The sequence below is a fragment of the Amia ocellicauda genome, chromosome 4 (assembly GCF_036373705.1).
Source record: "Amia ocellicauda isolate fAmiCal2 chromosome 4, fAmiCal2.hap1, whole genome shotgun sequence".
In the NCBI taxonomy this organism is placed as follows: Eukaryota; Metazoa; Chordata; class Actinopteri; order Amiiformes; family Amiidae; genus Amia; species Amia ocellicauda.
The window spans coordinates 1,386,231-1,398,375 of NC_089853.1; the positions used below are offsets into that span (position 1 = coordinate 1,386,231).

Here is a 12,145-nt window from a genome sequence, read left to right on the forward strand (position 1 = left end):
AGCATTTCCTGTGCTCTGAAAATGAGATGGATTCAAATCTTGATCCATATGAGCCCATGACCAAAACACTGCAATCTTGAAAAGCAAATAAATGCACGGGGTGTTTCAGGTTGTCAGAAGGCATGGTTCCCATTGTCATTGATTGGTGAAAACAAATAGAAAATGAAGGGAAAGACAGGTTAATCTCCTCTTGCTATTACCACATTATAAAACATTCCTCCTATTTTATGCAATATCTGACAGTTTCTAACGTCTCTTTTATCAAGGTGTTAGAAGCTGCTGCTGGCACCCCACAATGTTTTCTGAGTTTGTTTTCGTCCCTCCCCCCAAACCCCACCACCCCGGGATTGTGAATCTGCTTAATCTACCAAAATACAGAAGACATCTGTTCCAGACTTATTTAATAGGGAGTGAAACTATCATTACCCTTCAGGGCTATATAAATGCGAGACAGGCTCTGTGAAAACACAGTTCTCTGCAATTTCTGCACGATTCTCCATTCCAGTTCATCCCATAGGTGTTCTTTGTGATTGAGGTCAGGACTCTGAGCAAATTCAGAAATGTTTTCAACACTACTGTCCTACGCCACTGTATTTCTCTCAAAGCTTCGTGCCATGGTGGTATTGTGTAACAAGATCCAAAAATGTAATGAATGTTGGCAGTCCAGAATATCACAGTGGTAACATATGGCACTCTTCACAAAAACAGAACTCTTTTCTGTCCTTAGTCAACCCACTAACAAGTGGATTCTCCAATTAACATTATTTAAAAAAGTTTTAAGTATCAAAGTTTCTGATTGTCTCTAATTACATTATACCCTTTCAATAATATTTTTATTTCCATTTTCTTCCCATATTTACAGATCCTAACTTCCGGTAAATAAGTGTTAAATTCATTCTTCACTGATGTGTTACATTTTTTTTTTCTTCTTTTATTTTGAGTGGGCAGGACCAAACACATGCATCTAGATGCCCTACATGTCAATAACAGAAGCTCCTGGTAAGGAGTCATTAAAATACAATGTATTCATATAATACTTTAGGCATGTCAATGCACCAAAGGTAGATTAATTCCCACATTCAGTGTAATCCTATTTTAGTTGTATCAACATCCTGTAAGTTGATATTCTGATTTCCTGCTCTATTGAAGAAAATTACTATGTGTCCGGAGGTCCCAGCTTTCTGCTTTTTTTTTTTTTTTTATCCAGGCCTTTTAATCTCTTGATCTGATACTTCATGTGCTCTGAGGGTTCCTTTTACACGGTTAGTGGTTTTCTTTTTAAACCAGCAATGATCCAAGAGAGCATTCTGCCTGAGAACTGGGTTATCAGATGACAGTTGGGTATCGCTGATGTAGGCAACATCCTCATTTCCTGTAAGCTGTATCTATGATTAATGCTGCTCTGTTACTGCCATGGTTTACTAATCAGTCCTAGCAAATCCACTGATCCCGCCCCCTTAATCTCTTTAGCTGGCCACTATCTATTTACCTGTCTGTCAAATGATTTTTGTTGTCACACACCTCCTCGAGTTTACCATAATGCCGCAGGAAACCTGGTTTGACTGTTTTTAAATGACACATGAGCGACAAAGGGTTCATATTGTTCTGAGAGTTGCATTTTACACCTTTAAAGCATTGCAAATTGATTGCCAAGCACCTGCGGCCTAATTTATTCTTGTGCAAAATTAATTTCACAACAGTCTGTTTAATGTTGAACTGTGCGGCTCGGCGTTGTCTATGAATGATGATGAGGTGGTTATTTGAAAGGTGACTTATATGTATGGTACAGTTTACCACAAATCACATTAATGTGGCCATAATCCTGCAGATGTTAGATTCCTGCAGAAATTCAGGGTTGCTAAATAGCATGTTCAGTAATTCATCTCAAGGTGCCATGTTAAATTTCACTCTGTCACAAGCCACTGTAGGCCATAAGCAGTCTATGCTCTCTGGTATATAGTTCACTGTAATTGATAGAGATTGAACACTTTTCAGGGCCAAGATCAGAAAGTGGTTTGTTTCATAATATTGGTAATGAATGTAGTATGTTAAAATGAAAATTAATTGAGTGGACATACCAATGATTTATGGCTATGGTTTGTTAAATCTCCTCAAGGACATTTGGAGTGCCTTGCCCTGATAAGGGACCTGTGAACAACGGGGAACTGCCGTTCATTGACCCACATGTTGTGGCAAGGACTAAACTCAGAAACAGCATATAAATAAAATTGATTCCCTTCATTAATAGATTACAACCTGTCTTTGGATAGTGACCAATGAAATGTATTATTATTATTATTATTATTATTATTAATAATAATAATAATAATAATAATAATAATAATAATAATAATAATAATAATAATAATAATAATATGCCTAAGAATTGCAAACTACTGCAAATGACTAAGATATTCATAATAATGTCACATCTGATTGCATTGCCAATGAAATGAGATGGACTATTTGACTGTTTTACCCAGCAATCATTAACTATAAGATCATCTGCAAAAATGTGTTCATGTTGTGAATGACAGAAACAGACCTATCTTGTGAGATTGGTAGTTACCATGTAACCAAAATGAGCCTCTGTTTAATTTATTCTGGAAAATAAAATAGTTAGCCTTTTCTTTCTCACTTAATTATTTTCTTCTGTTAGCTGTCAGCTGCATAATGGATTTATGGTAATGAAGCCGATGAGTATTGTAGTTCAGTTTCTAAAAAAGAATATCTATTTTTTTAATAGCGAAAACGTTATGGTAATGTAGCAGTTTCTATTACTTTTGTCAGATATCAGTAATCCTGTTGTTTGAGAAGGCATAATTTGCCATTTAAAACCCATTTAAAACACATAAGTCCTGTAACATATTCAGATATGTGTCTATTGACAGGTCATTTAGGCATAAATAATAAGGCAATTGTTCAGACATCACTGACATCCTTCACGTGTCAATCTTCAGAGCAATTTCACAGACACTAGTTATTCTATGGTGTTGTTCAAGAGCGCTGTTAGATGTACTTTGATAGAGACACGTCTTAGCTTAACTTAACATAGCAATTTTCTTGAACACGGAAACTGAGATTTGACAACTGAAGCTGGCGCCGCACCAAGGAGCTCATTCAGATTTCCATCTTAATATGCGTGGCCTCAGTCTGTGATTAATACACACCTGAGCAGCACTTTGTGTGCACATGTTCACATGGTCAGAATTAGTGTCAGTATATCTGGAATCAGGGGCAATTGAAAACTTGTTTTAATAGAGGTATGAGGTAGGTATTTAAGAATTTTATATACATTCTTCCAGATTTTAATTTCTTAGATCCTAACTCATGTTAAATACATCTTGGTTTCTCTTTTCTTCACTGACTTGTTGCACAGAATAGTGATGAAAGAATTCTGTTTGATAGTTACATAGACATTTGTATTAATATGCAAACAGATTTTAAATTCCATTCCTTGTGCATTAGCCTTACACTGCCGGTTCAGTAACCATTCTCTTTGTGAACTTTCTTTGACTAGCCTTTTCAATTCAGCTACTCCATAAATCAAATTTGTGTTTAATGATCTTTCAATAATTTAACTTTTACTGATCTTCACTTCAAAGTCTCTGGTATATATTCCACATATGTATGAAATAGATAAAATATGTCTAGTTTAAGTCGATGCGACACCTATTGCTGTGGGACTACGTGTTTTAAGAGTTGATTACATCTGCTCTTTTTGTATACAAATGAGTTTGGAGCAAACTCCACTTCACTGGGGAGTCTGAAAATGAAAACCAGGCTTTCACAGGAGGAATAAGACATCCCAATCCAGGACTGCATTTCCAAAGCAATGTTTTATAATGTACTGTTTTCCGATATTACTTATGTGACCTAACATATAAATGGATTTTTAAAAGCTCAACTTCCTTCTTCGTATGACACCATATTTTCTAATCCATTTCAAAATGAGTTTTTTGTTCATGCAAAATGGTGCTTGACAATTAAATCTGAATGGAGTAATGGAGTTATAATTGTATTCTTCTATAATGATAACGGTTAGAGGTTCTCTGTATAATTCTTTGCTTAGTTAAATGTAAAAACAACATTTACAATGAGATCTTGGCACAGCGAGGTAGATAAATGGTTTTAATAAATGTTAATCAGGTAAGAAATGACCAGGTTAATCATATTCACAATATAATTCTGTCTATTTATACAAAGGTCAAGTTAATATTTCTCTTGTTATTGGCGTTATTCATACTATTAGTCCTATTCATATCATAATAATTAGTAGTATTGACATTCCTCCTAGTAAAAGTAGGCTGCTAATTTTCCAAAAAGATGGCAAAGGTCAGATCTGTGAGAAAAAGGCTAAAAGACAGCTCTTTGACTAGAAAGAGTTAAACTATGCATTTTTTCTCCATCATTACCTCACTGATATACTGACTGTGCTGTGCTTTGAATCTAAATGGGCAATCTTTGTTTTTCTAATGACTTTATATCCCCTTAATATGCCAGTGTCATAAATTAGACATATGCCCTGCAATTAAACATTGCATTTCTATTATTCTAAACATTTCTGCCCCATCTCAAGATCGATGCTGTAAATCAAAGGAGATGTGCCCTGCATTTGAAACAGTGTGTTTGCAATCATAACAGGTTCTAGATCTAAAGACTTGCCCGAGCTTCTAAACAGTATGGTTGTCGAAGGCGCTAATAACCTACCAATCACATGCCGTCTTAGTGATTAGAAATACTCAGAGCTTATTTGCACTAATTATTTTTGCACCGCAGTTTGCTTTAAATTAATTAGCTGTATTAAGGGAAATTACCTTGTCAAAATCACAAAGCAAGAGCTGTCAAGGTTACAAGAGGGAGTTTGGTGGAATTTCACACAAGCAGCTGGAAGAGATACATTCATGAAGAAGGTATCAATGGTTTTCAAACTAGACTGCTGCTTTACTATAACATTAAGTTAGACTGTGAGATTTTTTTTTATACAATGAACACACATATATAATTAGTCACATGCTATTCCAATAGCCAGGCAGCTGGCACATTAAATAGCACTGAAGCCTATATTCTGTCATAAAACATTAAACTTACAAGATAATTTAAAGATATACATTTCTCCTTATTCAGAGGACAATCCAGTAGGCTTTGCAGGAGGTGAATCCTACCAGCGGTTATCAATCTGGGTGCCATGACGGTGATGGTGAGTGACCTTGTCAGGACTGTAAATACCGTTCTTGTATTGTACTAGATCAATCTGCACAGGGTGCACATGACATGATAAATGGACTTCACAATATACGGCCGTGCACCTCTCAAAGAAAAGAAAAATTAGACAGTGGTGGCTAATAAGTCATGACAGCCTTTAAGATATTCTGCATCCTGTCTGCAGGATATCTGGCTGCAGGATTTTTTTTTGCTGAAGCAGAAATCAATGCTGGATCTTCAGCGAGAGGCACATTGTGCAATGTTGAAGGCAGGGAGAAGGTAAAGTATAAGACATCTAGTTAGTCATGCCAATCTTCATAACAGTCAGATAGAGGTGTGTTTCGTCTTTAAAGTAAAGATTTGGTCTGCTGAAGGTTAGAGTTTTGTGGGAATACCAATATGTTGTCTTAATTGACTTTTCTCAAGACGGAGCGTCTATCGAAGCCCTTCTTCGGTCTTGAAATCCCCCCAGCGATGTAAACTGCAGAGAACCTTTCTCATTGTACTAAATTATGTGTCAGCCCAGAGAATTTAATTACATTGGACTAGATCCAGTTATTCAGGTACTTCTGAAATCAGTTTGGCTGACAGAATAACCCTGCAGTAAGACACTTGGGTTTCACATATGAGCCAATTAATCAGCGATCATCTGGGCACGTTTTCCTTATATTTCTCATGAGTTGGGCTCATGTGCAGCATCCTAATGATTATATAGCAGCACAAGCAGAGGTCCAGATTTCTCTGCTAATTTACTGGAATCTGAAGTGTTAATTATTCATTAGGAGCATCACTGTGGTGGGGCAGCAGAGTAGGTATATTAAAATCCAGTCCTTATGTTCAAGTATCAAATCAATAATTCAAATAACTGTCATAATAGAAATCCTACTGGTATAAAAATAGATCTATAAGCTAGTAGATGTGAGCAAATATGTGAACACCTCAGTGGAACATGAAAAATAATGTGACTTTTCTAGTTGAATATGCATGAAAGATTTTCATGTAATACCCATCTGTTCATTGACATCCCAATATCATTTGTCACAGTTCTTCAATTTGCTTGTTATTTTCATGGGGTGGACAGACATTTGTCCATGACTGTAATTATCCTACAGTCTCAATGCTGGATAATTTAAGTTACACCAAAGAGCAAGATTTATTTGGATTCCTTGAATTTGTGACACTTCATATTAGCAAGTATTTCAGCTAATCGAAATGAGCCGTTATGCTGCATCTCTTTGCTTTTCCTGGGGGGAAATACTCATTTGAGACCTTTTACATGTAAATACAGTCACAAGCCCATCCACTACAGGGGGATAAAAACTGAAGCACCGAGAAGAATTCAAATCTTCTAAAATAAAAGAAAAGCTACAATCATCTCTGGTGACTGATTTGTTTTTAGGGTTTTTTCTCCCATTTCTTGCTGTTCTAAGCTGCTGTAATCAACCCAATTATAGCTAAGGGCAAGATCCTGATATTGTAATGAATATGTTATAGGTTTCTAAAGCTAAACTAAGGCACAGCAGGAAGGCAGGGTTTTTCAGGAACAGGTTCACTAGACTGTGTTGGATGTCTTCAGGAGCTATTTTAGACAGCAGGTTGTTCGGTTTTCTCAGTCTAACAATCACTCTGAAATTTGTGTACACTGCTAAAGGAGATGCCCGGTGGACCTCTATGTTCGATCACCCAAGCATCCCTGAAAAGTCTACGTCTGTAGGCACCATTACCCACACTACCGTACCCTCAGGTGGATTATTGTACAGGAACAAAATGGCAGGGCACACACATACACATGTGCAGATGGGTACACACACATTTGAAACATACAATTAAATCAAATATACAATTAAAAAAATAAATCTCATTTTATTATCATTACCCATATGACACATTAAATAATTGAAAGAAGATGTTCGTGCCTTCATTCCTGTTTCCTGTGTCCTCTCTATTTTAACGACAGCCAAATGTATACAGCAGTGCTTCAAACGGGTTGCAGAAGGAATGTGGGATGATTTTAGATCAAACTTTCTCTCGGGCACAGATGCCGAAGTACAAGGATGAAGCACACTTTCCTAAACCTCCATCAGTTAAAATGTATTATATGCCAAAACCCACATCTGTTTCAATACTTTGTACACTGCATAAAAAACTAAATCTGCAGCACCCATCTTGTCTGAAGTGAGAGAAGTCACACATGTTACGAAAGATGGGAAAAAAGGAAAGATGCAAAAACATGTTTGATATGTTTGATTTTGTTTCTTTCCCTTAGTTTGACAAAAAGAAACAACACATATGATTTGTGTTCACCTGGGTGCCATGAAACATCTTAATTCCAGTCTAGAAAGGGCAAAGTACCAGTATGTACTGACATGTAAGGCATCCATTTTTTTTAGTTATGTTTGATGTGCTAGTTAATTTTGATATATGTTTATTATACTTTTCAGAGCCCTCTTGGCACAGTGGAACAAAGCAGTTACCTACCATTGTTGCTGTTGTCATCTACCAGCACAATTTCCTTCAGCAGGTGAGTGGGCGTCCTTTGAATGGCAGAGTGAATGGATCGCAGGATAACAGACAGGGCTTCATTTACAAAAATAAACACCACACTCACTTGCGGGAGGTTTGTGGGATAGGAAATGTTTCTGCACCTGGAAAAAGAAACACACACAAACGCTTCTTTTTAACTTTCAGGTTAAGACAAAAGCATTCCTCTTTGTATGTACAAATTCAAGAGGCGTTATCAATCAGACTGTATTCCATTTGAGGGGTTGAACTGAGATATGCACTTCAATTATGTTTGTACATCAGATCTAGTTGAGAGAAGAGTTAGAGATTAAATCTTCCTAAATTACAGGTTCAGCAGACATTTTTTTTTTATCTGAGCTTTTAGGAGACAAGGAAGAAAAGAGTAAATGTTCTAAACAATCACCAACTTCTGCATAAAGTAATAAAAAAAAAACATTAAATGTATTTTCCGATATTTAAAACAAAACAAACATAGGGAGATAAATATCATGTGACTCTGCTCTGTTCTCTGAAATGTATCAGCACTGAGTTAACACAAATATTAAGGAAACACTGTTAAATGCTCCATAAAGACTTACAGTGCTTTCTTCTCTTTCCCCCAAATACAATATAACTTAGTAGCATCCCACCAAAGTCATTTCACTGGCAGGTAATATCTGACATGTTAGCTTTAATGACCCAAGGAGGGTTCTGTCTTTACATGATAACAATGTTATGTACTTTGAATCTTGGGGAAAAAATGATCTCTACAGGGCTTGTGTGTTGAAATGTGTTACACTATATTACACCTAAAACAACTGTTGCCACAGCAACAAGAAACCTGGAGAAATTGCTGTTTTATATAATTTCTGAAGTGAACGAATGCCAGTATCTCACAAAGATTTGATTGTCCCTTGAACATAACAATCTGAAAGATAATTAGTGTGTGATAACACCTTTCCATACCGCCTTTATCAGCTTTTAACTTTGTTCCATTAGACATGGATGTTTCAGAGTTGCGGTGTTCGCAGCAGATTATCTTGTGGTGTCTTTTCAAGTTAATTCAAATAGAATTTCTTTAGAAAATATGTGAATTATCTTCAGTGGGTTTCCATGAAATGTATTTTCTGTTAAATGTAATTGCGTAAGTAGGCATTGACCTCAATGGCATGACATCAGTGCCAATCAGCTGTACTGAATACTAAAGCCTGCTGGCATCAGGTCTTCATTGTTGAAAAGCAACAAAGAGTATATATACTCAGGCACCGGATGGCTCATGTTAGAGAAGACATAACTCCAATATTAAAATATAGTAAAGCAACACAGTCCTTTGTAAGACAGTCAACAGGAAGAAAATCCTTACTATGCTAATAAAGTCAAAATTAAGATCAAAGTGGAAATCATTAATCAGCACTATATAATGCAACATTTTCATATACAGTACATGTTCCTAGATGAAGAAAGATTAGGTGCTAATATAGGTAAAAGGCAAAATACCTCCGAAATATAGTCCAAACTGCATTTTTTTTTTAAATCTTTATTAATTAATTGTTCAGCAGACATCTAGCAAACATCTCCTTTTCTATAATTTCATATACCAGAATGCACATAGTAACCCATTAGTACAATAATCTCTTATAATCACAATTACCTGTGCATGTTCTGCTGTCTCTTCAAAAACATTCTTTATAAATACCTTCTAATTCGCAAGATTGTTTTAAAACTCTAAACAGCTTTCTTAATGTTTGGTTTAATGCTTTATTTCAACCCTAAGCATATAGCAGAGTCTGTAGCTGAACTGTAAATTGAAACTGACTTGTTTAAACATCACAATGTTCAAATAAGTCACATGCTTTAGCTGTGACCCAGTTTCAGTACAATTGCAGTGTTAAGTTAGGGTCAAACTGGTTAATTCAGATTACAAGTGACAATGCAGCAGTGGACTACACTTTGTTAAGATTTCCAATTACTGCAAACATTTTGGTGAAAAAAGGTGAAAGTTGTATCTTTAGAAAAATATGTTGTATTTGTACTAGAAAAACATGTTATATATATATATATATATATATATATATATATATATATATGTATATATCATGCAATATACAATTCATATTGTGGTGTGTATACCAATGTACCTTCATCTGAACAAGAGTGATGTAACCAATTTTTCCATACACGAAAACATGCTCCAGCATTTGCATTCAAACTGTTTTCTCATTCATTGCCATGTTATTAGATATAATCAAACTATTTCAAATACCTCGCTTGACTGTTCAGAAGTGCTTTAATTAAGAAATGAATTCCCTGGAGGTCTTATGCATTTATTTTAATCAAGATTTTCAAGCAACACAAACAAACTCATTGCAATGTACTCTCAATAACTTGATTCACTATAATGACTATGCCCAAACTTTGTGCTGTAACTGTAAATGCTCAAATGTAAAATCAACAGCTGCTCGAATCTCTTTTCCTTTCATTGCAGTCTGCGGGATTTTCAGATTAAATACAACTTCCAAACTCTGTCCCTAGCTTCCGTTTGCTAAATATTTTTTGTTCTGTTATTACAGTCAACTTACTTAGGATCATTAACAAATATATTCTGGAGAACAATGTGTTCAGCTATAACGATGCCCCTCTCCCAGTCCTAACCCCTGGACAATGCTGTCTAGTTTATGTACCAGGGACATTTGTAGAAGCTTGTGGCTAATGCCAGGACACCACTATGATCTCATAAGTTTCTTTAGTGTCCGAACAACAAACCAATTGTCTGAATAGGGACAAATGTTCATGCATTCTTCTAACTCACAAAAGTGTGTTCGTGTTTTTAACCAGACTGCAGGAATCTCCCAAGCAATTAATTTTGCTCAGTATGGAGTTCGCAGCAAGGAAAGGTTGATGGATTTGTAAGTATTTGCCTGAGGAGGGCTATTCCAGTTAGTGTGGTATGACTTATTTTGCAATCATGTAGGTATTCACTTAGATGTATTTGACGAACTTTCTAGATATAACAATTACTTTTAAAAGCAAAGGTAATGGCACCTGGAGTGCAGATAGCAAAGTGCACAGATTACTGATGTTTGTACTGATACTCATAATGATGAATAGTAAGCACCTCACCACAACACTGCCTGCTGTGATTAAAATGTGTTATTATTATTAATTTCTTGGCAGACAGCTTTATCCAGGATGATTTATAGGGTAATAGAGCAAAATTAATTATTAATAACAATATCAAAAGACGGTTTCATCGATACAGAATTGAATATATATATATATATATATATATATATATATATATATATATATATATTCTGGTTTTTTTTTGTAAGTTGTTTTCTTGAGTTCTGTTTTCTGCTGCATAGAACAGCACCAGTTATTGGACTAATGTTTCAATTTGTAAATCCCAGCTGGAGATGACTCAAGCTTCAGCGTTCAAGTTTGAAATGAGAACTCCGCCACCTTCCTGGTGGTGGACAGACAGTCCAACAGTTGGTTGGGGACATCCCCTGGGGCTGTGAGTTAGTCACCGCGCTCCACAGCACCTGCTACAGCAGAGGATTGGTGCTGGCTGCAGTGTGAGCGGAGGCAACGCAGCAATATGGGACGTAAAATGCTGCCTTCAAGGTTCATGAGCCGTTCAGCCAAGTGTACATCTCTGTGTGTCAGCTTTCCCACGCTGCCTTCCCTTTGAGTTGTTCTGACATCTGATATTTTCAGATATTCCATGAAGACCTTCACTGCTCAAACTGACGGATACCCTATACAATTGGCTATGTCTGGGTGCGTGTGTATTGTGAGCAATGCTTCAGGGATGTAGGGCAGATATGAGGTCAAAACCAAATGCAAATTAATTGATGTAGTTCGTAACAGTCATGCCAAGGTTGAGGAGACCAAGCATAGGTGTGTTTGACTGAGATGAATGCATTGCGATTCGTAGAAGCGCGATTTGCAAGTAAAATGTACTTTGTGGAATACATTGTGTTGGTCTTATCTGCAATGATAAATAGAGTAGTACCAAAATGTCAGACTAAAGTGATAATATTCGAAGATTAAATGCTCTATAGAAATCTGTGCACTTTTGAACTGCATTGTCCAGTGTCAAAGAGCCATGTCATGTGTGTTACTGCACTGTTTGTGATTGGCTGCTAAAGAGAGGAGAGGAAGTGGGGGAAGGAGCAATTCATTATTTGTTTCCGTATTTAAGGCCTACTTGTGAAGATTGTTCAGAAAATAGTGTTGTATATACAGTCAAACTAGGGAAAAAACAGAGTAGAGTTCAATGGATTTAAAAAGGTTTCTGTGTGGAATATTAAAACAACTTGATATCGGCCACACAAGTTCCTTTTACAGTAAAAGACATGGGACAAGGTCAATATCAGGCAGTGAGTGTGTGTGTGTGTGTGTGTGTGTGTGTGGTTGTGCTTGTGTGGTCTAA

The 12,145-nt window shown here is 36.3% G+C and overlaps 1 protein-coding gene across 2 annotated transcripts in view; it reads right to left on the reverse strand.

Annotated features, from left to right (window-relative positions):
- galnt18b (UDP-N-acetyl-alpha-D-galactosamine:polypeptide N-acetylgalactosaminyltransferase 18b) overlaps nt 1–12,145 on the reverse strand; it is a 148,200-nt gene that overhangs the window by 58,495 nt on the left and 77,560 nt on the right. For both annotated transcript variants that reach the window (XM_066700416.1, XM_066700415.1), the window contains exon 3: nt 7,684–7,850. In XM_066700416.1, coding sequence (XP_066556513.1) covers nt 7,684–7,850 — 167 coding nt within the window. The remainder of the gene's footprint in view (nt 1–7,683; nt 7,851–12,145) is intronic.